Raw genomic sequence first — 25,964 nt, forward strand, 5'->3', positions numbered from 1 at the left:
CCTTGAAGGGGAACCAGGACTGGCCTGTTGATCCCTTTGCTGTTGCAGGTACAAGGTCGGTGGTTTCTTCCACCACATGCTTCCACTATGATATGCTAACCTGCTACAGGCCCAAGTCAACAGAGCCAACCAACAATGCTCTGAGACCTCAGAAACCATGAGCCAAAACAAAGCTTTTCTCTTGATAAACTGGTCACCTCAAGTATTTGTAATGGAGATAAAAAGCTGATAAACACAACCAGAGATGATGAGTTTTATCTCATCTCAAAAGTGAATTTCTGGTGGCTTGCTGAGTTGAGCTGCCCTGGAAAGAGAATATATCCTAATAATTATCCTTCTGGAACAAGGAATACATCTCCAAGGCCAAGACTAGTATAGAATATCTACTTCCAAGGATAAAAATTCTAAATCCATGGGCTGGGGTAGAGTGCTTGCCTCGCATGCATAAGGCCCTAGGTTCGACTCCTCAGCACCACATAAACAGAAAAAACAGCTGGAAGGGGCGCACCCAGGCCCAGAGTTTAGGCCCCACAACCGACCAAAAAGAAAAATCTATATCCAAGACCTGCAATGCCTCCTACCTTTGTAATTTCAGGAGTGGGTTTTTTTGTGGTGGTGGTAGTGGTCGCAGAGCTTGAACTCTGGGCCCTAAGCACTGTTACTCAGTTCTTCAGCTCAAGGTTAGTACTCTATTACTTGAGCCACAGCATCCCCTGAGTAGCTAGGATTACAAGTGTGAGCCACCAGCGCCCAGCTCTCAGGAGTGGTTTTGACTTTAGAAAACTAAGTGTCTGCAGGGTGCTGGTGACTCACACCTATAACCCTAGCTACTCAGAAGGCTGAGATATGAGACTCATGGTTCAAATCCAGCCCAGGCAGGAAAGTCTGTGAGACTATTATCTCCAATTAACCACTAGAAAACCAGAAGTGGAGCTGTGGCTAAAAGTGGTAGGTAACAGCATCCAGGCCCTGAGCTCAAGCCCCACAACCAACAAAAAAAAAAAAGAGCTGGGAAGGTGGCTCAGTGGTACAGTGCTTGCCTAGTATGCATGAAGCCCTGAGTTCGATTCCTCAGGAGCATATACACAGAAAAGGCTGAAAGTGGTGCTATGGCTCAAGTGGTAGAGCGCTAGCTGTGAGCACAGAGAGAGGCTAAGGGACAGAGCCCAGGCCCTGAGTTCACTAAGAGGCCAAATGTGGTTCAGTGCTCCTGGAGTACACACGTCATTGTCCAATAAGCTGAAGAAATATCGTTCATCCCATAGAGCAACAAGACATCAAGTGCTAAAGCTCTGCAATGTGAAAGAAATGTGATGTACAAAATTTTCCTTTCCTAATACTTCTAAAATAAACAACAATAGCCAAGCACCGGTGGCTCACGCCTGTAATCCTAGCTATTCAGGAGGCTGAGATCTGAGGATCACGGTTCAAAGCCAGCCCGGGCAGGAAAGTCCATGAGACTCTTATCTCCAATAAACCACTAGAAAATCAGAAGTGGCGCTGTGGCTCAAGTGGTAGAGGGCTCGCCTTGAGCTGAAGACAGGGACAGCGCCCAAGCCTAGAGTTCAAGCCCCACGACCAAAATTAATAAATAAATTAAATAAATAAATAAACAACAAGAACTCTAGAAAAGAGCTTATCTGGGGCTAGGAAGGTGGCTCAGTGGTAGAGTGCTTGCCTTGCATGCATGAGGCCCTGGGTTCAATTCCTCAGCACCACTATAAGCAGAAAAAGCCAGAAGTGGCGCTGTGGCTCAAGTGGTAGAGCACTAGCCTTGAGCTGAAGAACTGAGGGACAGCGCCCAGGCCCAGATTTCAGGCCCCATGACCGGGCCAAAAAAAAAAAAAGAGCTCATATGTTTGAGTCAAGTACAACATATCTGACTCTGACAGAGCAGGATGACCTGTACATTGAGACCCAAATCTACCACTCCCCAGCATTCAGAAACCAAAATGCCCCACACTAGACTTCACCATTTCCTTAGACTCCTGTCAAGTTCCTCCTGGAATTTCAAAGGCTATCGATAAGAAGTGCTAAGTTATACACTTCAACCTATGTAATGGTGAAGAGAGGCCTCAAAGGCAAGGAATCTGTTACAAATGCCAACAGGTATTTAAACCCAGTCCAAGAGAAGAAAACCCATGGCCTGCCAAGTGGCAAGCGCCCTCCTCTGAGCCAACGAGAGGTGCAGCAGTCCTCGCACCCAAAACGGGAGAAAAGGACACAGTCAACAGCTGGGGCGGCCAAGAATCAGGGCCTGACAGAACCATTACTTCCCACCCTCTGCTCGGCCGGAACAAATCCCACTATATTTAAAGAATTTTCTTTTTTGGGGCTGGGCGTTGGTGGCTCATGCCTGTAATCCTAGCTACTCAGGAGGCTGAGATCTGAGGATCACGGTTCAAAGCTAGCCCGGGCAGGAAAGTCCATGAGATTCTTATCTCCATAAACCACAGAAAACTGGAAGTAGTGTTGTTGCTCAAGTGGTAGAGCGCTCGCCTTGAGCTGAAGAGTTGGGGGAAGCACCCAGGCCCAGACCAATCAAAACAAAACAAAACTTTTTAAAGAGAATGCATAAACCTAAGGAGGAAGAAAGGAAATTAACTAAACGTTTAGCCTCTACTACTAAAACTGAAAATTACATAAATGATTCCACTCATTGATCTCAACACCCTTCTAGAATTAAGAGCTGGAAATCACTGCAGTTCAGAGAGGGTCAGTAATGTGCCAAGCACACACTTCAAGGAAGTAAGGAAGCGGGGCCTTGGAATCAGTACTGCTTGGCCACCAAGCTGGGCCTGCATGGTGAGCTAATGCCAACGCTGACAGCAACAGGAAAACAGGCAGAATCTTCTGGAAATACCTCGTGCTTCTCAGCTTGGACACTGTCCCCCCTTGCACCTTCCCTTCGATCTCCTCGGCGGCGTGAACACAGAGCTCCAGTGGTACTTTCAGCTGGGACATCTTCACCGCCATGTACACCGCAGGAAGCGCCTTAAACCTCTCCGTGGGGTTCCGTGCAAACTCCACAAAGGCTCTGCTCCACAAACAGAAATCAACACCAACCCATCAGGCATCTGACAGAAAAAGGTATGCATTCCTCTCAAGGTCAGGGAGAAATTCCCAATGCACATCTCTCCTCAAAAATGCTGATAATGCTTGTTTGGTCTGTTAAGATTACCTTTCAAATACGTATTTTAGTTATTTCTGAATTAACCAGACATTAGTCAAAAAAGTGTTCTTATTAGCCAGATTAGCCAAACTCTATCCAGTTAGATAAAAAAATTCTTAAAGTTCACAGAACATTAGACAAACATTTCTAAGTTAAAAATTTTTAAACCAGGGCTGGGAAGGTGGCTCAGTGGTAGAGTGCTTGCCTCACATTCATGAGGTCCTGGGTTTGATTCCTTACCATCACATAAACAGAAAAGGCAGGAAGTGGTGCTGTGGCTCAAGTGGTAGAATGCTAGCCTTGAGCTGAAGAGCTGAGGAACAGCGCCCAGGCCCAGAGTTCAAACTCCACTACCGGAAAAAAAAAATTACAACTATAAATAGTCTTGTGTATAAGCATTTCCTACTGGAAAGAAAAACTTCCAGGGATAGTTCAACATACCACGTATTCCTCACCTGCTAATAATACACTCTCTCAGCATTGATATTCTGAAGTTATTTAGGATAAACATATTTTAAAGCAGGCACAGCGGTGCACACCTGAAATCTCAGTTACTTGGGAGATAAAGATCAGATAAAGACTGCCATTTGAGGCATGCTCAGGAAAAAAAAACTGTAAGATACCAATTGAAAAATAACTATACCAGCTGGGTGCCGGTGGCTCGCGCCTGTAATCCTAGCTACTCAGGAGGCTGAGATCTGAGGATTGCGGTTCAAAGCCAGCCCGGGCAGAAAAGTTCGTGAGACTCTTTCTTTGTTTTTTTGGGTCCGGTCGTGGGGCCTAAACTCTGGGCCTGGGCGCTGTCCCTCAGCTCTTTAGCTCAAGGCTACCAGTCTACCACTTGAGCCACAGGGCCACTTCCAGCTTTTTTTCTCTTTGCTTATGTGGTGCTGAGGAATGGAACCCAGGGCCTCATGCATGCAAGGCAAGCGCTCTACCACTGAGCCACCTTCCCAGCCCCTCGTGAGACTCTTATCTCTAATAAACTGCTAGAAAACTGGAAGTGGTGCTATGGCTCAAGCAGTAGAGCGCTCGCCTTGAGCTGAAGAGCACAAGGACAGCACCCAAGCCCAGAGTTCAAGCCCCACGACCGAACAAAAAAAAAAAAATTATATCAACAAACAACTGGTGTTTGGCTCAAGTGGCAGGACACCTGCCTAAAAGAATAAGGTCTTGGGTTTCAAGCCTCAGTACCATCAAAAGAACTATGAGCAGACAGACTATTTTGGGTGTCCTCGTGGCGTGGAGACGGAAGCGAGCAGCTCCTGTGGGAAGCAGGAGGCACACAGAGCCCACTCCACGGGTACCCCGCCAAGCAGCTCAAGTTCAGGAGCCATTCAAATGTTTTGCCTTTCTTATAACTGCAGCCAATTACAAAAATAGACTACTCACTTTGCACCATCAAATACAATGGATTTGACTTGACCACACTGTCGAAAGAGAGACTGCAGCTGTTTATAGTAAAGAAATCCATAGGGAGGAATGTGCTTCAACTGTAAGACATAACAAGAGTTAGTCAGAGCTGTTATATAAAGGCTAATAGAAGATCGCGATGTTCATGAGCCTGACACTGCTGCTTCTCACCTTCACTGCAAAAGCCCAGTTCACTACCTTTAATCATAACACATAGTCAAGACAGATCACTGCGTCTAATTACCTAATGACTTTAAATAATTTCAATTGAAAAATGTTGAAACGTTAATTCTTCTCAAAGTCGTTCAAGTCTAATATAGCAAAATTAAGATTCTACTTTGTTACCTTAAAATAATCAGATCCACTAAATATGATCCTTTTTTTTTTCTTTTGGTCATTTGTGGGGGTTGAACTCTGGGCCTGAGCACTGTCCCTCAGCTCTTCAGCTCAAGGGGAACGCTCTACCACTGGAGCCACCACGCCACATCTTGTTTTCTGGTGGTTAACTGGAGATAAGAGTCTCACATAGTTTCCTTCCTGGGCTGGCTTTGAACCACAATCCTCAGATCTCAGCCTCCTGAGTAGCTAGGATTATAGCCATGAGCCACCAGTGCCTGGCTAAACATGACCTTTTAAAACCTCACATTCTACATAAGACACTGGGAATTAGAGGAAGTTGTGCTTCTGGGGCAGGCTCTCTCCCAGGCAGGTGCTCACCAGGTAGACCCACAAGGTGCTGCTGGAAAGCTGGCCCAGCAGTGTGCATTCCTATGCATGGCCAGGACCATCATGCTCTGAGCTTTAGTCCTGCAGGGGACCTCCTGCTGATCTCAGCGCACACAGCTTCGGAGAGCAGCAGCCAAGTGAGGGCCTGGCTAGTTCATGGGTCCGAGTTCACATCCTGTCTGGTCCCTCCCAAGAGCTGTGTGTCTCCTTAGACAAGTTAAGACTCATCGCATCATGAAGTAAAGATGATGAACCCTCAACTCCTACCTCCTAAAAGTCTAGCTACACAAAGCTAGTTTGTGACTTCGTTTCCATGTTTCATAATTGGTTAAGTTTGTGTCCCCAGAGTACCTGGTGAACAGTGCCTGGAAGCTGAAGGATATATCTAAGGTAGGTCCTTCCATCCACATTGCTGATAGAAGGATACCATGGAGGGCGGAGGAGAAGAGGGGAAGCCATCTGAAAAACTGACTTAATCATGAGGAGCAACAGCAGCATCTAGTCCAAGCAAATAAGTCCTCAGAGGTTACAAAAGCTAGTGGCTGACTTTTTTTTTTTGGTGCCAGTCTTGGAGCTTGAACTCAGGGCCAGGGTGCTTTCCCTGAACTTTTTTGGTCAAGACTACTACTGTTCTACCACTTGAGCCACAGCTCCATTTCTGGCTTTTTCATGGTTAACTAGAGAGATAAAGAGTCTCATAGTCTTTCCTGCCTGGGCTGGCTTTGAACCATGACCCTCAGATCTCAGCTTCCTGAGTAGCTATGATTATAGGTGTGAGCCATTGAGACCCAACGAGTGACTGACTGCCCTTCACACTGAAATCCTCCCCCAGGATTAGATACATTTCTGTGCCCCACTCACTTCTAGTACTCTTCAAAGACCTGCACTTATAATGCTCTGGTAATCTGTGGCTTTGCCCTTGTAATGTGGACTTCCAGTTTTCCCAGTAGGAGCAATAGTGCTATAACATACCAGAACAAGACTGAGCACTTGCTGTTTGCACAGAATTAACGTCACCAAGTGCTTTCACTACCTGTTCTCAAGCTCAGGCTCAGCCATCCTCAGCAGTCCAGTCAGAGGCCACTCCCAAATGCTTTACTCCAGCTTAAGACACACTGCTGCTGGGGTATAAGCCAAAGACTCACAGCATGGATCCAATGGTCAGAACTTGGGCCTGGATCATTAGATGCACTCCAAGCACACCTTTCTTAAATCCTACCTTTGGGCTGGGATGTAGCTCAGTGGCAAAATGCTTGCCTAGCAAGTGCAATGTCCTGGGTTCAATACCCAGTACGAAAAAAGAAAAGACAAAAAAAAATCCTACCTTCTACCCTTATCCCTCTGAGGAGACCTCAAATCTGAGCTTGAAATAAATAAATAAGCCAGGTGCCCATGGCTCATATCTGTAATCTTACCTATTCAGGAAGCTCAGATTTGAGGATTTCGATTCCAAACCGGCCTAGATAGCCAAGGCTGAGAGATTCTCATCTCTAATTAAATCACCAAAGAGCTGGAAGTGGAGCTGTGGCTAAGTGTGTGTGGCACACACACACACACAAAAAGATAGGTAGATAGACAGCAAGCACTCTCTAAGTAGTTCTGTTGGGCATTCAAGACAGAGGATTATTAGTTTAAACCGAAGAACTAAGCTGCCAACCAATAACCTTTTATGAGCTAGGTCAGGCTGGGGTGTGCCACTATGGTACAGAGCTAGCTTCCTATGGAAGAAGCCCTAGGTTCCCGAGGACTGCAAAATAAATACAACAGCACTGTACTAACAAAATGTTCTTAAATTTATTCATTTCTTTCTTTTTGTCGGTCGGGGGACTTGAACTCTGGGCTTGGGCACTGTCCCTCAGCTCTTCAGCTCAAGGCTAGTGCTCTACCACTTGAGCCACAGTGCCATTTCCAGTTTTCTAGTGGTCTATTGGACAGAAGAGTCTCACAGACTTTCCTGCCCAGGCTGGCTTTGAACCACGAGCCTCAGATCTCAGACTCCTGAGTAGCTAGGATTATAGGCATGAGCCACTGGTGCCCAGGTAAATTTATTTTTAAATGCCTCAATTCCTTTAAAATAGCACATGATTGATCAGACACTGGTGGTTCATACCTGTAATCCTAGCTATTCAGGAGGCTGGGATCTAAGGATTAAGGTTCAAACCAGCCCAGGCAAAAAAGTTTGTCAGACACTGATCTCCAATTAACTACCAAAAAGCCAAAAGTAGAGCACTAGCCTTGAGCAGAAAAACTCAGGAACAGCACCCAGGTCCTGAGCTCAAGCCCCAGGACCAGCACCAAAAATAATAATAAAATAGCACATGATAAAATTAGCACTTGCCATGAAAGAAAAATTCTGAAGGCCTCTCTGTAAGATCTGGTCCATAAAAGAGGAAAAAGAGACTGGAGAGAGTAGAGGCATCGGAAAAGCCTAACGCTCACTAACGTGAAAACCCACAGCAACAAAACCTTCTGCACAGGCCACTCTAGGGCAGCCTCTGGGGAGCCAGCGGCCCCTCCGCTGGGGAAGGCTCTTCCCCATCACCTACCACAACTGTCGTCTTTGGGTCTTTGCCAGCCAGCTCCTTCACTGCCATCTCCTCATCTGGCTGTCCAAAAGTAAAATAATTTGGATAAAAAGCACCTGCCAATACAACCTGGAAGAAAAGAAAAGTGAGCTATCATGAGAAAATAGCACCCAGTTATTCTCACCATTAGCAAGTGAAAGATGGGTATCATTTACATAAACATTATACTGCTCACCTACATTCCTGCTTATTCCTTCTAACAGAAACAGCCACCCTTTTCTTCAAAGTAGCGGCCATGCTTCTCAGAATGAGTTCTGGACATCTGTGAGCTGAGCAAGGACGGGACAACTGCACTTACAGGGCTCCTGTGTGACTGGCTGATTGGACTGGCTGATTTTCTTCCCCTCCCCCAGACACTGACTCCCTCCCCCAGGTATGCCCAGCGACTCTAACTCTAGACTCCCAATGCCCGACCTAGGGCAGCAGACTGGCATCCAATTTTCACTTGCACAGACACCCTTCAAAGTCCTCCCTTTATTTTCAGCAGTACTGAGGTTTGACCGCAAGTCTTTGCACACTTGTTATGTGTTCTTATCACACAAGCAATGCCCCCAGAGTTTTTTCCTCTTCCTATTCAAATAGAATCTCATGTTTTTGCCCTAACCAGCCTGGACCACAATCTTATTTGCACCTGCCACATAACTGGGGTGATAGGCACATACCACCATGCCCAGCTTATTGTTTAAGATGGGGTTTTACCAATGTTTTGCCAAGGCTGGCCGTAACCCACAACTCTTCTGATCTCTGCCTCCTGAGTAGCTGGGATGGCAGGAGTGAACCCTGCACCCAGCTCAAAATCTTTCTTCAATCAAAATACCTCCTGTATGAAACAGACACCCACAGAAAACTCTCCTGGACATACAACAACCGTACATCCAAAAAAACACTACCAGCATTGTACTGCCACACATCCAGTTGAGTGTTTCCACTTTGAGCCCACTTCTGAATGCATCAGCCAAGCTGGATCTGAAAGCCCGAGCAGAAGCTCCCAAGTGTGGCAAGCCAGCTCAGTGTAAAAGAACAAGAGCACGGGCTCTTTGTTCTCAACAGTGCAGCAGAAGGCCTGTCCTGAAGCAGCGGGGCCTGCAGGCTGCCCTACGGACACGCACCTGGAGCAGCAGCAGCCCAGTCATCAACTCAACAGCAGGAAGATGTAAACAAGGAAAGATAAAATCATTCCTGGTTCCCAACACAACAGCAGCGCTGTGGCCCTCAAAGTGCTGAGGCATAGCTCGTGTTCCACAGCAGGAGAGACACCTCTCTCTCACTCCAGCCCGGTGAGACAGAGCTCAGGAAAGGCGCGCGGGCCCCACATACCTGCAGGATGAAGCGCTGCTTGTACGGATACTCCTGGTCCAGAGCAGGCCGCCGGGGATCCACATACATGTTGAACTGAGAGATCCTGTTTTTCAATTCTTCATACAATTCAGCCACCTAAGAAAAACACAAAAGGTCAACACAAAAGGTATAACAGAAATGTGAGAAAGAAGGTACACCACAGGGAAAGCACCACTACACACGTGGGGGAGAATACGCCCAAGATGAACCTCACTGAAGACTAAGAAAGAGCCAGGCGCTGGTGGCGCACGCCTATAATCCTAGATACTCAGAAGGCTGCAATCTGAAGATTATGGTTCAAAGCCAGACCAGGCAGAAAAGTGCATGGGACTCTTAAATCCAATTAACCAGCAAAAAAAAAAAAAGGGAGTAAAGGTGTGGCTCAAGTGACAGAGCTCCAGACTTGAGTGAAAAAGCCAAGCGAGAGCTGGAGGTCTTGAGTTCAAGACCTAGCACAGGCGCATTGAAGAGAGACTCAAACTCAGAAGGAGTTGAGCTACTCAGTACAAACGACACTGGCATGGAGCACAGAAAACTGTCTCATGCCCTCAGGTTTTGAACAGATGGCCAGCTGCAACAGCACTGAGGTGTGAGTATAATGCACAGGCAACAAGGCCACACCCCCAAGTCCTTCAACTCCTCCCCAAGCTCCACAGTAGCATACTCTGCTTCTGTGAGTAGAGTGGAAACAAGCCAGATGACCCCTGGCTGAACAGTCCCTCTGGACAAAACAGTTGTAATAAAAATTTGTTTCACACCAAATGCCAAACGAAGTATACAGATACAGAAATACCTGTGAATTTACCTTAAAATTTATAAAATTATTTCAATACATTACCAAAAGTAAAACACACATACTAGCAAGTTGAAAACGTGAATAGAAAGGGACTGAGGTAGGTACACACACACACACACACACACACACACACACACACACACACACACACACACACACAGAGAGAGAGAACTGGAAGGACAAAGAAACTTCACAGTCATTATTTCTGCAGAGGGAAGAAAAACCTAGGGCTCTGGGCAAGAAGAGGAAACACATTCCCATGTCAGCCTGTGTGCTTTTATTATAACTGAAATCTCTTAATGAAAGTCTACAATCACATTTATCTAACAAAATCAATTAAGAATTGTGTTAGTCACTTTCTTTCTCTGACTAAAATGCAATAAAACCAGAAATTAACAATAAAATATCTGAAATTATCCAATTTCCAAAGAACTGCAAGTCAAAGCAGGAAAACAACAATAAAAAAAATGATGGTCAGCTGGGTACCAGTGGCTCACGCCTATGACAATCCTAGCTACTCAGGAGGCTGAGATCTGAGGATCACAGTTCAAAGCCAGCCTGGGCAGCAAAATCTGTGAGACTCTTATCTCCAATAAACCACCAGAAAACTGGAAGTGGCGCTGTAGCTTAAGTGGCAGAGTGCTAGCCTTGAGCTGAAGAACTGAGGGACAGCACTCAGGCCCAGAGTTCAAGCCCCACAACTGACAAAAAAATAAATGACGGCCCAGAACAGCCAAACATATCAAAAATCAGTAGGATGTGGCTGGGAATGTGGCTCAGTGGTAAAGAGCATGCCTAGCATGGGTTCCATTCCTCAGTACCACACACACAGAAAAAGCTGGAAGTGGTACCATGGCTCAAGTGGTAGAGTGCTAGCCGTGAGCAAAAGAAGCTCAGGGACAGGCTGAGTTCAAGCCCCAGGACCAAAAAAAAAAAAAATCAATAGGATGTGGGTAAAACTGCTCACAATAAAATATATAGCTTTAAATGTCTTTAGAAAATATTAATGAAATATTCATTTTAGCAAGACTAAAAAAGCAAACCAAGAGACAAATCAGAACTAAATTTAAAAAGCAAAAATTGCCAGGCGCCAGTGGCTCACACCTGTAATCCTAGCTACTCAGGAGGCTGAGATATGAGGATTGAGATTCAAAGCCAGGCTGGGCAGGAAAGTCTATGAGACTCTTATCTCCAATAAACCACTAGAAAACCAGAAGTGGAGCTGTGGCTCAAACAGTAGAGTGCTCGCCTTTAGCTGAAGAGCGCAGGTACAGCACCCAAGCCCAGAGTTCAAGCCCCATGAACGACAAAAAAAAAAAAAAAGCAAAAATCAGGACTGAGTATGATGGAGAATACCTATAATCCCAGTTGGTGGGAGGCACAAGTAGGAAGATACAGATCTGATCTGAAGCCAGCATTGGACAAAAATAGAAGACCTTATTTTTAAAATAAAAAAAAGGGAGCCGTACACTGGTGGCTCACATCTGTAATCCCACTCAGAATGCTGAGCTCTGAGGATCAAAGTTCAAAGCCAGCTTGGGAAGGAAAGTCTGTGAGACTCTTATCTCCAATTAACCACCAGAAAATTGGAAGTAGAGCTGTGACTCAAAGTGGTAGAGTGCTAGGCTTGAGCAAAAGGGCCCAGGGACAGCGTCCAGGTCCTGAGTTCAAGCCCCACAACCAACAAAAAACAAAAAGGAAAAAAGGGCTGGGGTGTGGCACAAGTGGTAGGGTGCCTGTCCAGCGACTGTATGGCCTCAGTTCAAATCCCTGGACAACCAAATGATAGAGCACTAGCCTTGGGGGACACAGCTAAGGAATAACACTCAAGCCCTGAGATCAAGCCTCAGGAGTGGCACAACAAAAATCACTTATAAGCCTATACTAATAAACTTGAAATTCTAGATAAAATCAGATTTATTTATTTATTTATGTAGCCAATCATGGGGCCTGAACTCTGGGCCTGGGCGCTGTCCCTCAGCTCTTCAGCTCAAGGCTAGCGCTCTACCACTTGAGCCACAGCACCACTTCTGGCTTTTTTTCTGCTTATGTGGTGCTGAGGAATCAAACCCAGGGCCTCATGCATGCAAGGCAAGCACTTTACCACTGAGCCACCTTCCCAGCCCAAAATCAGATTATTGAATACAATATATAGTTCATTATAAATGACTCCAAAATAGTTTTTTTTTTAAAAAGGATAACTATCAGGAAAACTGAAATTGGGGGGGGGGGGTCTGCTACTGAGGCTTGAACTCAGGTCCTCATGCTCACAGTTGGCTTTCTCCCTCAAGGCTAGTGCTCTACCATTTGAGCCACAACTCCACTTGCCTCTTTTTGCTAGTTAAATGGAAAGAATAATTTCATGGAATTTCCTCCCCAGGCTGACTTCAAACTGTGATTCTCAAACTCAGACTCCTGAGTAGCTCGGATGTCAGGCATGAGCCACCCGTGGTCAGCTGGAAGTTTGTTGTTGTTGTTTTCGGTTAGTTGTGGAGCTTGAACTCTGGGCCTGAGTGCTGTCCCTCAGCTCTTCACCTCAAGGCTAGTGCTCTACCACTAAAGCCAGAGCACCACTTCCGGTTTTCTGGTAGTTCATTGGAGATGAGTTTCACCAGGGGCTGGGAAGGTGGATCAGTGGCAGAGCGCTTGCCTTGCATGCATGAGGCCCTGGGTTCAATTCCTCAGCACCACATAAGCAAAAACAAAAAAGCCGGAAGTGACGCTGTGGCTCAAGGGGTAGAGCGCTAGCCTTGAGCTGAAGAGCTGAGGGACGGCGCCCAGGCCCAGAGTTCAGGCCCCACGACCGGACCCCCCCAAAATAAGAGTTTCACCGCTTTTCCTGCCCAGGCTAGCTTTGAACTGCAATCCTCAGAGAGTATTTTTTAAATCTATCCCTCAGCTTGGCATGGAAATGTATACCTATAACCTTGGATCTCAAGAGCCAGACTCAGGAGGATAGAGTTTTGAAGGCCAGCCTGGCTACATAATAAGAACCTGACTTAAAAAAAAAAATCTGGGCTGGGAATGTGGCTCAGTGGTAGAGTGCTTGCCTAACATACATGAAGCCCTGGGTTCCATTCCTCAGTACCACATACACAGAAAAAGAAGTGGCGCTGTGGCTCAAGTGGTAGGGTGCTAGCCTTGAGCAAAAGAAGCTCAGGGACAGTGCCAGGCCCTGAGTTCAAGACCCAAGACTGGTCAAAAACAAAAAAAAATCTATCTTGGAATTTTACGCATCCATTAGAAAAAAATACTATTATGTCATTTGAAGGGAAATGGATGGACCTAAAACAAATCATGTTAAGTGAGGAAAGCCAGGCTCAGAGAGACAAACGGCACATGTTTCTCTCATCTGGAAAGCAGATCTAAAACGCAACTGGACATGAGTGATAGAGGACTGCAGGCATTCACAGCCAGCCAGCTAAAGAAGGGTATTCTCAGACAAACTCTTCCAAACACCCAAAACACCACCTATGGAAATGAATTCCAGGAGATGGCAATAAGCTTTTGTTGTGGTTTGTTTTTGCTTTTGAGGGCTTTTTAATGGGGGCAAAGGAGGGACACAGAAATGGAGGGAGGAAGCGAGGACGAATGCAGACATGGTAGTCAATACACAACACATAAAGCCATGACTGATACGACTTGCAGGCAGGATCAGAGGGGAAACTGGGAGAGAGCAAGAGCAGGGTGACACTGTCCAATTGTACTCACTACCTGACATATGTAGTGGTAACCCCTTCTCTAGATACTTTCATAATAATATTAATTTTAAAAACCTACCCATCAAAAGGCAATTGTCACTCATTCTTCTATGGGTAAGTCCTAAAGCTCTCTCTAGGCATAAGAATGCTGCTTTGGGTGTTCTAAACCTCAAGTCAGCATCTGATACTACTGTGCATATGTGCTTGCACATGCACGTGTGCACGTACACACGCGCACACACACAGACACACAGACAGACACACAGACAGACAGACAGACACACACACACACACACACACACAGATGCACACAGACACCAGCCCAAGGCTGGTTATACTCGGGAATCCACTTGCAAAGTTCCTGAAGAAGTCAGGCACCATGGGTCCCACCTGTAATCTGAGCCATTCAGGAGGCTAAAATCAGAAGGATCAGTTTGAGGCCCACTCACAGCATGCTGTGCTAAATAAACATTTGAGAAGTCAGTTTAATCTGCATCCACTTGATCAAAAAATGTGTAGCTTACCTCTCTAATTCTCTTGATTTGGATGTAATTTAACCGTCCCCAGTCAAGTTCATCCTTTTAATACATAAAAAAGAATACAGGTCAGAATAATGAGGTTAATTTGGCTACTATGCTCCGTAAGTCTCATCCAAAACCTAGGCAGTGCAACCTGACTCATCACAGTGAATCCTATTCAGCTACTTCTCATTTCACACTGAAGTTGGAAGGCAAAATCTGCCACCCTATCTGCTCAGAAGGCTAAGAGCTGAGGTTCGAGGAAGGCAAGTCCATGAGACTCTTATCAACAATTAATCACCAAAAAACCCCTGGAAGTAACACTATTGCTCAAGTGGTAGAGTGCTAGCTTTGAACAAAAAGAGCTCAGGAAGGGGTAGGGAATGTAGTTGGAGATGGGAGGGAAGGGACAGTAGGGGAAAAACAAAGTTACACAGGGACATTTCTTTATAGTACTTCATCCACCCGAAACGTAACTGCAGACATGAATTGAGTAACTTGAATAATCCCTCCAAGCCCTCCTAAGCACAGGGAAGCTACACACAGACTGAAGGTCCTAATCAATTTAGAAGAAAAAGCAGATCCAGAAAAACAAAATGAAGGCTGCCAGTTACGTTTCTTCTAAGCCGATTATCTAAATTCAGCTGAAAGCAGCAAAGGCTACAGACTCTGACTTCTGAACACGTCCAGGTGGACACCTGGGTGCAACACAGAGCTATGCAACAGCAGCACCTGCTCTGCAGGCTCAACAACGGCTTCTTACCAAGCACTCTGCAAGAGGACCTGGCCGCTCACCACGCTGTCTACAACAGCGGCTTCAGCTCGGCCTTAGCACTGCCAATATTCATAAACACAGTGTCCACACAGGCCTCACTCACGACCATTCACTCATGAGGACACAAAGAAACGCAACCAACCTTGGGATGGCGCAGCTCTCCTCGCTGTCTGCAAGCCTGCCATGCCTACAAGTCAACGATCCACAGTCTCAGAGTAGCGCAGTGGCTGAGTCTCTTTACATTCCTATTTCAACACACTATGATCCCAGAAAATCCACCAATGTAATATTTTGATCAATTTTATGGAACTGACCTCCTGCCCCACCCTAGTCTTTTCCCAGTAGTTTGTTACTTAACGCTAGATAAGGGAGACCAGATCACACCATGTGAGAGGAAAACTCTGCCCACCCTCTGTATGGAGAGACTCACTTTAAAGGCCTCCACAAGGGCAAGGCAGTCGCTCTTACTGCTGCCAGAGAAGTTCACCTTGTTCCTGCAGGCAGACGACAGAGCATCACCCCACCCCATCAGACGAGGCGTCCCCTTACAATATGAACAGTAAATACCTATAGCCATCGAGATGCTGTCGAAAAGGCATCGCAAAAAAATTCTTCAGGGAGAGTGCTGCCGCTGACAACACAAAACACAACCATCTGTCAGAGCGGGCCCCAAGCCCACTTCCCCAGGCCGTGCCCGGCCTGTGGCTTACCTATAATGAGACACTCGTCCAGGCACCCAAACACATGTCCCAGCACGATGAGTTTGCCCAGCTGCTGGTTGACAGGGAGCTGGGCTAGCACGCGTCCTAGGAAGGTCAGCTCGCCGTCATGGGGGTTTTCATCTTCTCTCTGCCCACTAATCGCCAGGGCTCCCACCTTTATAAAACACATCAGCGCCCTTAGCAAGCCATCAGTACTCACCCCATCCCTTTTGACCTTAAAAGGAGAGTGAAAAACACAGGACACAAAGACCAGACTTTGGTAGGTAAGTTTTCAAAAGACACTGACATCAACTTAGCAGAGGCTGGCATCATCAATTTACTCTTAAACTTATACAATTTCCCTGTGTGTAAGAGTATGCTGCCAGGGTGCCAGCCACTCACGCCTATAAGCCTAGGTACTCAGGAGGCCGAGATATGAGGATAATGGCAGAAAAAAAGGACCTAGCAGAAAAATCCATCAGACTCATCTCTGATTATCCAGCAAAAAGCCAGAACTGGGGGTGTGACTAAATGACAGAGTGCCAGCTGTGAGGTCCTAGGTTCAAGCCTCAGTACATGCATGCATACATACATACACACGCACATTCTCTCCTATGTATGGAAAAAGCTTCTGAAGCTGACTTTTGACAGAAATCCAGGCAGGTATCAATCTAAGAACAAAACCACATTGGCTGAGGGTCATGGGAATACCTAGAGCCCAACAACGCGTGGGCTAGGACAGGGCTGGTACCCAGGCCCAGGTGGGCACCTGCCTCTCCTCCATGGGTGGAGGGCCAGGATATGGTGGAGGAGCAGAGCAGGGGAGCTGACTGACAAGGACAGAGCTCTACAGATGTGTCACCATGACAACATAGAGCAAGGGACCTGGGACAGGGGAGGCATGAAGGAGCAACCAACAAAGCTGGTCTCAAAAGCACCTGGAATCACATGCCAGTCACCACACCAGCTTTTCCATGCCAAACACCTTACAGATCTTGAATGTTTCCCTACAAAGTAAGGGTGTTAGCTTTTCCAGACAGCCCACCTCCTTCAGCAGGAGGATGGTGCGCTCGATGTCACTCAGACTTGGTGGAGAAAGAGCCGTGGCCAGCAGGGCTCTCGGCTCACCCATGTCCAGCAGCTTCACTTTCAGTATTGTGCTTCCTAATGGACAACGCTGAACAGAACAAATGTAGGTCAGAGATCATCAGAGAATTCAATCGTAAGCTATTCACATGAATGGTGGTGCTAAGAGAGAAAAGCAAACGAGAGGGGAGAAAAAGAAAAGATCAAGAAGGAGAGAAGAATGGAATGAAAGGGAAAAGACACTAACACATGGAGACAAGGGGAAAAGGGACAGAAAGGAAAAAGCCAAGAGAGAGAAGAGGATAAAACAGGGAAGAAAAAAGAAGAGATAGAAAAAAGCTAATCCACAATTACTCATTAAAAAAGGAAACGGGAAATGGCAGCACTTAAAGACAAGGCTATTAGAGGCAGCAGAACTAGGCAACACTTCTCATTAAGAACCCAGGCCCTGGTAGATGTCTGATACTAAGTAAGCTGGCACTGTAATTAAAGACAAACAGCCAGTGATTTTTCTAGGATTAAAATTATACAACACTCAAAAGTATATTACTTAAGTAGACTCTACATGGAAAATGAACTATGTAACTTGTAGGCAGGAATGGGAGGGGGAAATTGGGGGAAAGCAAAAGGAGGAGTAACATTGTCCAAAAAGAAATGTACTCACTACCGGAATTATGACATGGTAACCCCTCTTACAGCACCTTAATAATAACAATTACATTTTTTTTGTCAGTTGTGGGACCTAAACTCTGGGCCTGGGCACTGTCCCTCAGCTCTTCAGCTCAAGGCTAGTGCTTTACCACTTGAGCCAGCGCCACTTCTGGCTTTTTCTGCTTATATGGTGCTGAGGAATGGAACCCAGGGCCTCATGCATGCAAGGCAAGCACTCTACCACTGAGCCACCTTCCCAGCCCAACAATTACATTTTTAAAGGAGCAAAAAATAAAATAAAATAAAATAAAAATTATATTATTCAGTAAACTGTAAAAAAAAAAAAAAAAAACCTTGACAATAACCCAAGTGTATTACCAACATCTCAGGAACAACACGGTCTGGGATGGAGCTGTCCCAGAAATCCCTGTGTATCAGTCTGTAACAATACCCTTTAGATACTCGTCCGGCCCGGCCTGCAAAGAGATGGGTACTCAGTACTACTTGGCATGAATCACTGCAGTTCTCTGAGAGATGCTTTTGCATATATGTATGTTGGTACTGGGATCTGAACTCAGGGCCTGAGTGTTGCCCCTGAGCTTTTTTTGCTCTTTTGCTTGCTCTACCACTTGAACCACAGCTCTACTTCCAGCTCGTTGGTAGTTAACTGCAAATAAGAGATTCATGGATTTTCCTGCCTGGCCTGCCTTTAAACCCAGATCCTCAAATTTAAGTCTCCTGAGTAGCTAGGATTACAGGCATGAGCCACTGGATGATACTTTATTAATTGTACAGGGAGTTTATTATGTGATTTCCATATATTCATAGAATGTACTTTGATCATTTTCACCCCCTCCATAAATGATCTTAAGATAAGCATAGAGAGAAATGGCAGGCAAGCCATCTAATATTAATCAGGAAATAGGGCAATTGCAAGTTCCTGAGCTCAAAAACGTATTAGTTGAGGAAAAACAGAACTTTCAGTACTCTCTGGCTGCTCAGGCGCCCACCTCCTGAGCAGCCCCGTCCCTTCTCCTCTGCCCATGCACAAGATGACGTGGCAGGCTTGGCTCCTTTACGGTGCTGGGGGAAGCTTGTCAACATTAGTGGCGTGATCTACTTGGCTTCCGTCCTCTAGGTCCCAGCCAGAACAACGCCATCTTGGAGTCAGCCACCATTCAGCTTGGCTCTTCTATGTGCCATGCGGCAGCCACTCTTCCCAGTTTGACCAAGTAGGCCGAAACCAGCAGAATCCTGACAAGATCCCAGCAAAGCAAGGCTGGAGTGGCATAAACATCCAATTTTCCCAGTCTGGTTTCTACTTGAACTTGTTATTGTTTCTGATGCTGACACTAGGTGGTGCTTTAAACATATAGTTTCTGCTATAGACTTAGAGCCATCTAAAACAGGAGTTTGGTGGTTGGGATGGTGAGAACTTGGGTGTCTTCGGTGATTCCAGATACTATTGTCCTCCATAGTCACCTAGCATTCTGTGTGTAACCCTTATCATTTTGCAAAAGCATAAAGAATGAAAAATAATTAAATAAACTCACTCATCAGGGGCTGGGAAGGTAGCTCAGTGTTAAAGTGCTTGCCTCGCATGCATGAGGCCCTGGGTTTGATTCCTCAGTACCACATAGGCAGAAAAAAACAGAAGTGGCGTTGTGGCTCAAGTGGTAGAGTGCTAGCCTTGAACTGAAGAGTGGAGGGACAGTGCCCAGGCCCAGAGTTCAGGCCATGACCAACCAAAAAAAAAACCAAAAAACCTCACTCATCAAACTGAATCTATGTGGGCCTGTTTTGGAGCTGTTGTCACAGTTCTCATATGACTCCCAGGAAAACCACACAAGAAAGATTACTGAAAATAGCCTTTATTTTACAGTGAAAATGATAATGTGGAGACCTGTTTCCCTTATGCACATATGTCACCTAAAACACTGGAAGAGGAGAGCTATGGAGGTAGGACTCTGGACCACATGTGATGCTGATATTTAAACTTCAGACTGATCCCAACAAGGCAGTGGCATAAGAGGGAGATGACCAGAAAACACCCACACATGTCTCTGTCGCCACTGTCTCACCTTTTCTCTGGTCACAACTGGTCTTGGAGGCCCAGCTCAACCGCAGACTCTGGTAGTTCGTATCTTCATCGCAGACCAGAGTTCTAGTCAGACAAAAGTCTATAACTGTCATTTGGAAAAATGGAACATAAACACCTTGTCAACACAGGATTCATTATATAAGAAATCATAACATGGTGATAAAACAACATGAACATGTGGCCTTTGGAATGAACAAGTTCTGAGAAAACTCAGGAAATGTGCTGACCACTCACTACCACCCAAGACAGGGGGAGGCCCCCTTGGTAAGGACTAGGGTCACTGAACATACAGAATATATAACCTGTAAGACCCAAGGCGTTACAAGATAAGCCTACCTGCATTCACCCAAGAGAATGTCGTTACAATAGTAGAGAAGCATGGCTAATGCCCTGCACTGTGAAGATTTAACTCCTGCTTATGTATGCCTGTGGGTGGGTGAAACAAGTTATCTCGTTTCTCCGTTCTAGGGTCCTGATCTGTGAATCACAGGGGACAGAGCCCCAGAAGCCCTGCTGACACGTGTCCTGGCTCATCCTCCAGGGAATTGATGGTTGCTGTCTTCTCTCCCGCCTCCCGGGCCGAGTCTGCCCCTTCACACTGCACCACATAACACCCTCCTTCCCCACAACTGCCTTCCTTCCTCTCACAACGCAACTTTTGGTGATCTTAGTATCACGCGTCTATGCCCTCTCTGACCCTGAGTCCCTGGCCTCCCACCATGCCTCCCACCCCACCAGCCCAAGAGCATGCCCTCCATCCTAGCTCCATGTTGGGGCCTAAAGCTGTCCCTATCAGCTGTCCCCTAAGCTCTCTCCTGACCACGAAAGCACAAGGTCATACACCACACGGCATGTAGCAGGCCCTAATGCTGATGCCAGCACAGTTCTGGTGAGAGGCAGTTCTCCACCTACCCCAGCAGCCTGCATGGTCTCAGGGGAGGACACACACACACAGGCCTTTTTGTTCCTTCCCACTTGGCCACCTTTAGAGGTCTATTCCATGTCCTCTGCTCAGGCCTCCCACACATTCTCAGGTCTCTCTACCACCATGGCCGCCTCAAGCTCCAAGGCCACTGCTCCCTCCATGCCGGCCTACCCTGTCAGGGACACAGCCCTCTCCCTGGGAACTAGGATCAGCATCCATACCCAGCACACCCTCTACCATGTTTCCCTCCACCTCGCATTGACTATTATTACTCTCCAGTATAAACATGTTCCCATGGTCTCAACTCCCCTTCAGCCACTGCCCATTTTTCTGATACCCTTCACAGCTAGATGTCCCAAGAGAACTATCTGACTCTCCTTTCTCCTCTCTCTCTTCTTCCTCTTTCCCTCTCACCCCTCTCTCCCTCCCTCTACTCCACCCCCCCCCATCCTAGAGCTTGAACTCAGGGCCTGGGCTGTCCCTTTTGCTCAAGACTAGCACTCTACCACTTGAGCCACAGTTCCACTTCCAGCTTTTTCTGTGATTAATTGGAGATAAGAATCTCACAAGCCAGGCAGGGTGGCTCACACCTGTAATCCTAACTATTCAGGAGGTTGAGATCTGAGAATTGAGGTTCAAAGCCAGCCTGGGCAGGAAAGTCTGTGAGACTTTCTCCAATTAGCTACCAGAAAACCGGAAGTGGCACTGTGGCTCAAATGGTAGAGCGCTTGCCTTGAGCTGAAGAGCTGAGGGACAGCACCCAGGCCCAGAGTTCAAGCCCCAAGACTGAAAAAAAAAAAACAGAAAAAAAAGAATCTCACATACTTTCCTGCCCGGGCTGGCTTTGAACCATGATCCTCAAATCTCAGCCTCCTGAGTAGCTAGGATTACAGGTATGAGCCACTGGCGCCTGGCTCCACTAGTTCCTAAGACACCTGACTCTTTCCCAAGCTCACTGCAAGCAGGCTTTTACTTTCACCAAAACCACCCTTGTCTACATCACAGAGGATGGCCAGATGGCCACCTCCATGGCCAGGTGCAGTCTTCCCCACACAGGACCATCAGCAGCAGGATGAGCTTCTGCCCTCCTTCCTCAATCTACTCTATCTGTTTCCAGAACTCCATGTTCAGCTGGCTTTGGGGATAGGGAGGGCTGCAGGGGGATTGCCCAGATCTGTGCATTCTCTTGAAAACAAAGTCAGCTCCTAGCCTCACACACTCCAGCCCTCCTTGCCCTGGTTTCCCAGCAGTTACCCTCAGCATCCCACAAAGATGCTGCTGCTTCTGCTCATCCGCACAAAGATGCTGCTTCCCTGGCTTCCCAGACCACACATCCCACAATCCCCTGGGTCCTTCAACAAAGCCTCCCTGGCCTTGCCTTCAGAATCCCTCTAGAAATTGTACTTCTGCCCCTGTGCTGCTCTCTTGTTCTACAGGGCAGCAGAACCCACCTCCAATTCTCTTTCCTCTTTGCTCCATTTCAGTCTACACCAAAGGGTCCTCAGAATGACCTTTAGGTCATGTGATTTCCCTCCCCAGTCCCTCCCTCCCAAAAAAATAAAGCTGACTCTTCCCTGGTTCGTTTTCCTATCTAACACTTATCCCTTCTGGACACTATTTGAGAGTGGTCACTTGAGGACAAGGAGTCTGCCTTGTTTACCATGGTGCTACTCCTAGTCACATAGGTCAGGCTTTCAGATACAAGGGGCACAGGAAACTGGTAAGTGAACAAGCCCACAGTTACCAGGCCAGAAGGTGTATGGCTTCCTTCTAAGCCGCCTTCACAAACAGACATTACCTGAGCTTCTCCCCAGTGCCCCAAAGCACTGCTTCCCATAAAGGCAACACCTCAACACTCGAGAATAACCCTACAGGAGGCGGCCGCAAACCAGGAGTTTGTGGTGCCCCTGTGAGCCTCCTTCTCTCAAGTGTCTACTCCAGACAGGGAAGGAGGGAAGGTGGCAGGGTGCAGGCACCAAGGAGCCTATGGTGCCGGAGTGGGGAGGCGAGCAGACAGAGGCCCTACCATACTTGACGTCAGGAACCGTGACGGAACTCTCTGCAATGTTGGTGGACAGAATAATCTGTGAACATCAAAGAAAAGGAGTTCATCGTCTCCTTCCATTGTGGACACCATTATACAGTTCTTTAAAAACATTCACGTTGAAATTATTACTCTTTAAACACTGAACTCATATTTTGAAATCAGCCACCTTTCCTATTTTATTCTAGTCATAATTGATCAAGAAGCCCCTGGTGCACGGAAAACCAGTCACACACAACATAGAAAATGCTTTAAAGCTGCATCGAGAGCACTCAGAGCTCACACATAACCCTAGCTACTCGGAAGGCTAAGATTAGGAGACTCTTGTTTTGAGACCAGCCTGGGCACATTTGTAAGATCCCTCCTCGACCCTCCTCCAGTGATGGCACATGCCCAGCAATTCAGCTACACGGGAGGTTAAAACAATGAGAATCAGAGTCATGGTTCTAGGCTAGACTGGGTTAACACACAAACAAACAAAAATACCACAGTAACTCCCCCCACCTCAAAAAAAAAAAAAAAAAAAAAAAAAAGCAATGGGAAAGGGACAAAGCTGCTGCTCCTGAACTTGTTCATGGGGGTTCTGCCCAAAGAATGGTGGAACCACTGGGGCAAAAAAAAATCCAGATTAAGGGCTGGAATACCAGCACCTGGGAATACCATTCAAGGTCTAGGCTGCCCCAAGATTCCAAACATCCTCACAACCATCAGGGAAGTTGTACTACAAGCTTCCACTGGTCCCTGAACACCTCAGGCAGCAATGCAGGGTCACAGTGATGACAATTCTGACACCCACACAAACCTAAAACCTTCAACAAGGCTTAGACAATGGCTTTTCTGACAAAGTTACCAGAGGAGTGAGTGTCAGAAACATCATGGAATCCCTAAGTCTGAGAAACACAAAAGAATAATTTAAAGGGGCCAAACTTAGCCAGGTGCCAGTAGCTCATGCCTCTAATCCTAGTTACTCAGGGAGCTGAGATATGAGGAGCCTGGTTAGAAGCCAGCAGGGCAGGAAAAGTCCATGAGACTCTTATCTCCAATAAACTACTAGAAAAAGCCTGAAGTGGCCTGTGGCTCAAGTGGTAGAGCACTCTCCTTGAGCAAAACAAGCTTAAAGACAGCACCTAGGCCCTGAGTTCAAGCCCCAGAACCAGGAAGAAAGGAAGGAAGGAGGGAAGGAAGGAGGGAAGGAGGGAAGGAGGGAAGGAAGGAAGGAGGGAAGGAGGGAGGGAAGGAGGGAAGGAGGGAGGGAAGGAAGGAAGGAAGGAAGGAAGGAAGGAAGGAAGGAAGGCAGGGGAAGGGAGGAAGGGAGGCAGGGTGGGAGGGAAAGAAAGAAGGAAGGAAGGAAGGAAGGAAGGAAGGAAGGAAGGAAGGAAGGAAGGAAGGAAGGAAGAAAGAAGCCAAAACCCACTAGCAACAATGCTCTGGACTAGGGAAATGTTAAAAACCTGTTTTCCCAGTCACCAGGACACACACTTGCTCTAGCACTTGGGACACTGGAGCAAGTATATTTCATGTTCAAGGCCAGCCTAGGCTACATAGGGAAACCCTACCTCAAAAACATAACAACAAAAATCTTCTTTGTAGCAAAGTGATTTACCAAATAATTCACAAGAATAAGTGGCAGGGCCGGCTCCTCAAGTATTTGTTTGGGTGACTCACCACTAGCTACAGATAGACAGAGAAAGAGGCAAAGCACCAGCATCTTTCCTAAGCAGAGCCTCTGAGGAAAACGACCTCAAATGCTTTAACTTGTCTTCCCAGCCTTCCTACCTTTCTGTACCCAGGGACTGGACTTAAAAATACATTGTTCTGTTCTTCTAAAGTCACACTGGAATGGAGTGGATAGACCTGCAACCTAAGAAACAAGTTTCTAAAATAAAACATCACATGAGATACAAAAACAAGTTAACTGTTCACTGAGATAATTAAAACTTTGTAAGGCATAAACAACACAAGGCTCTGAATGTAAAAAGAAAGCCGCCTCTTTAAGCATACCTTTTGTGAATCATGTTTGTGAGAAGTTCATGCATATAGTTTATTTCACCCAGACCTAGGGGGAAATAAAGAGAAGAAAAACAAATTTGTATTTACTACTAAAAATTAATCTTTAAATTAAAATGTTATTTTTTGAAGAAAGCCCTACCAATCCATTATATTTGACTTATTTCTCCTCTTCATCTAAGTGTGTCAGAACTACAACTAGAAATGATAACAACATTAACTTGCAATAACTCAAAAATATTAAAATCTATATCCTTCCAATGTTTTTCTTGGTGAAGCAGTGAAGTACAAGTAGGTATTAACTATATGACTAATTTTACATTTCTCCCTTCAAAATTTCCAAATTTCCTAATAAGTATGCAAAATTTTTCTGATAAAAATTTTTTTTCTCTGGTCCTGGGGGCTTAAACTCATGGTTTGGGCCCTGTCTCTGAGCTTCTTTTGCTCAAAGCTAGTGCTCCACCACTTAAGCCACAGCCATTTACAGCTTTTTCTGAGTAGTTTATTGGAGATAAAAGTATTGCAGACTTTCCTGCCCAGACCAGCTTCAAACCATGATCCTCAGATCTCAGCATCCTCAGTAGCTAGGTTACAGGCGTGAGCCCACTGGCACCCAGCAAAAAAAAAAAGAAAGAAAGAAAGAAAAACCACACTTTTTTTAAAGCCAGACTTGGTGATACACAGCTGTAATCCCAGAGGCAGAAGGATTGGGTTTGAGGCTTGCGTGGGTTATGTGGAGACTCACTCTCAAAAAAAAAAAAAAAAAGAGCTAAACAAAAGAATTTTTTGGACTGGGGTGTAGTTCAGTAGCAGAGCACTCAAAACCCTGGGTTCAACCAGCGGCAATGCAATAATGGTTTGGTTGTTTTTTTTTTCACTTGGTCATAAAGACATGCTAAATCTTTCATTAGATTCAAAGACAGCCAAACACCTACATGTGCTTTTGCTCATCCTGAATTTTCAGCACTTAGAGGACTGTATGGATTCAAATTGTGCCCCCCAAAAAGATACCCTGAGCTCTCAAGGCTCACGAACTCAGAATGTGACCTCCCTGGCAAAGGGAGTCACTGCAGATTAAATCAGCTACGAGGGCATAGCAGCATGAGGTAACTTCTTAATCCAAAAGGACTGGTTTCCTCATGTGAAGAAGGAAAGAGACAAACACCCAGAGAATGCCACAGGACAGGAGCAGAGAATGGTGACACAACCACAAGCTAAGAACTCCAAGGACTGATGATCACAACCAGAAGCTAGCAAGAGGCCGGCCAGGAGGAAGTCAGCCTAGAACCTCAAAAGGAGCAGTTTTCTAACACTTTGATTTCAAACATCAAAGGCCCCAGAAAATGGAGAAAATAAATCAGTTTCAAGACATCCAAGGTTCTTTGTCTGAATAATCACCTTTATAATAACAGTAAAAAATTTCAA

General features: G+C 46.1%; 1 protein-coding gene across 2 annotated transcripts in view; it reads right to left on the reverse strand.

Annotated features, from left to right (window-relative positions):
* Tdrd9 (tudor domain containing 9) overlaps positions 1–25,964 on the reverse strand; it is a 94,375-nt gene that overhangs the window by 21,791 nt on the left and 46,620 nt on the right. For both annotated transcript variants that reach the window (XM_069997456.1, XM_069997455.1), the window contains exons 10-24: positions 24,534–24,588; positions 24,309–24,393; positions 22,515–22,572; positions 19,544–19,648; positions 17,841–17,938; positions 16,771–16,902; positions 15,735–15,900; positions 15,592–15,655; positions 15,455–15,518; positions 15,167–15,211; positions 14,256–14,309; positions 9,214–9,330; positions 7,858–7,965; positions 4,565–4,665; positions 2,864–3,037 (exon numbers count right to left, since the gene is read on the reverse strand). In XM_069997456.1, the coding sequence (XP_069853557.1) occupies positions 2,864–3,037; positions 4,565–4,665; positions 7,858–7,965; positions 9,214–9,330; positions 14,256–14,309; positions 15,167–15,211; positions 15,455–15,518; positions 15,592–15,655; positions 15,735–15,900; positions 16,771–16,902; positions 17,841–17,938; positions 19,544–19,648; positions 22,515–22,572; positions 24,309–24,393; positions 24,534–24,588 (1,426 nt within the window). The remainder of the gene's footprint in view (positions 1–2,863; positions 3,038–4,564; positions 4,666–7,857; positions 7,966–9,213; positions 9,331–14,255; positions 14,310–15,166; positions 15,212–15,454; positions 15,519–15,591; positions 15,656–15,734; positions 15,901–16,770; positions 16,903–17,840; positions 17,939–19,543; positions 19,649–22,514; positions 22,573–24,308; positions 24,394–24,533; positions 24,589–25,964) is intronic.

This window comes from Dipodomys merriami, unplaced genomic scaffold, assembly GCF_024711535.1.
Source record: "Dipodomys merriami isolate MVZ:Mamm:240054 unplaced genomic scaffold, mDipMer1.0.p SCAF_50, whole genome shotgun sequence".
NCBI lineage: Eukaryota > Metazoa > Chordata > Mammalia > Rodentia > Heteromyidae > Dipodomys > Dipodomys merriami.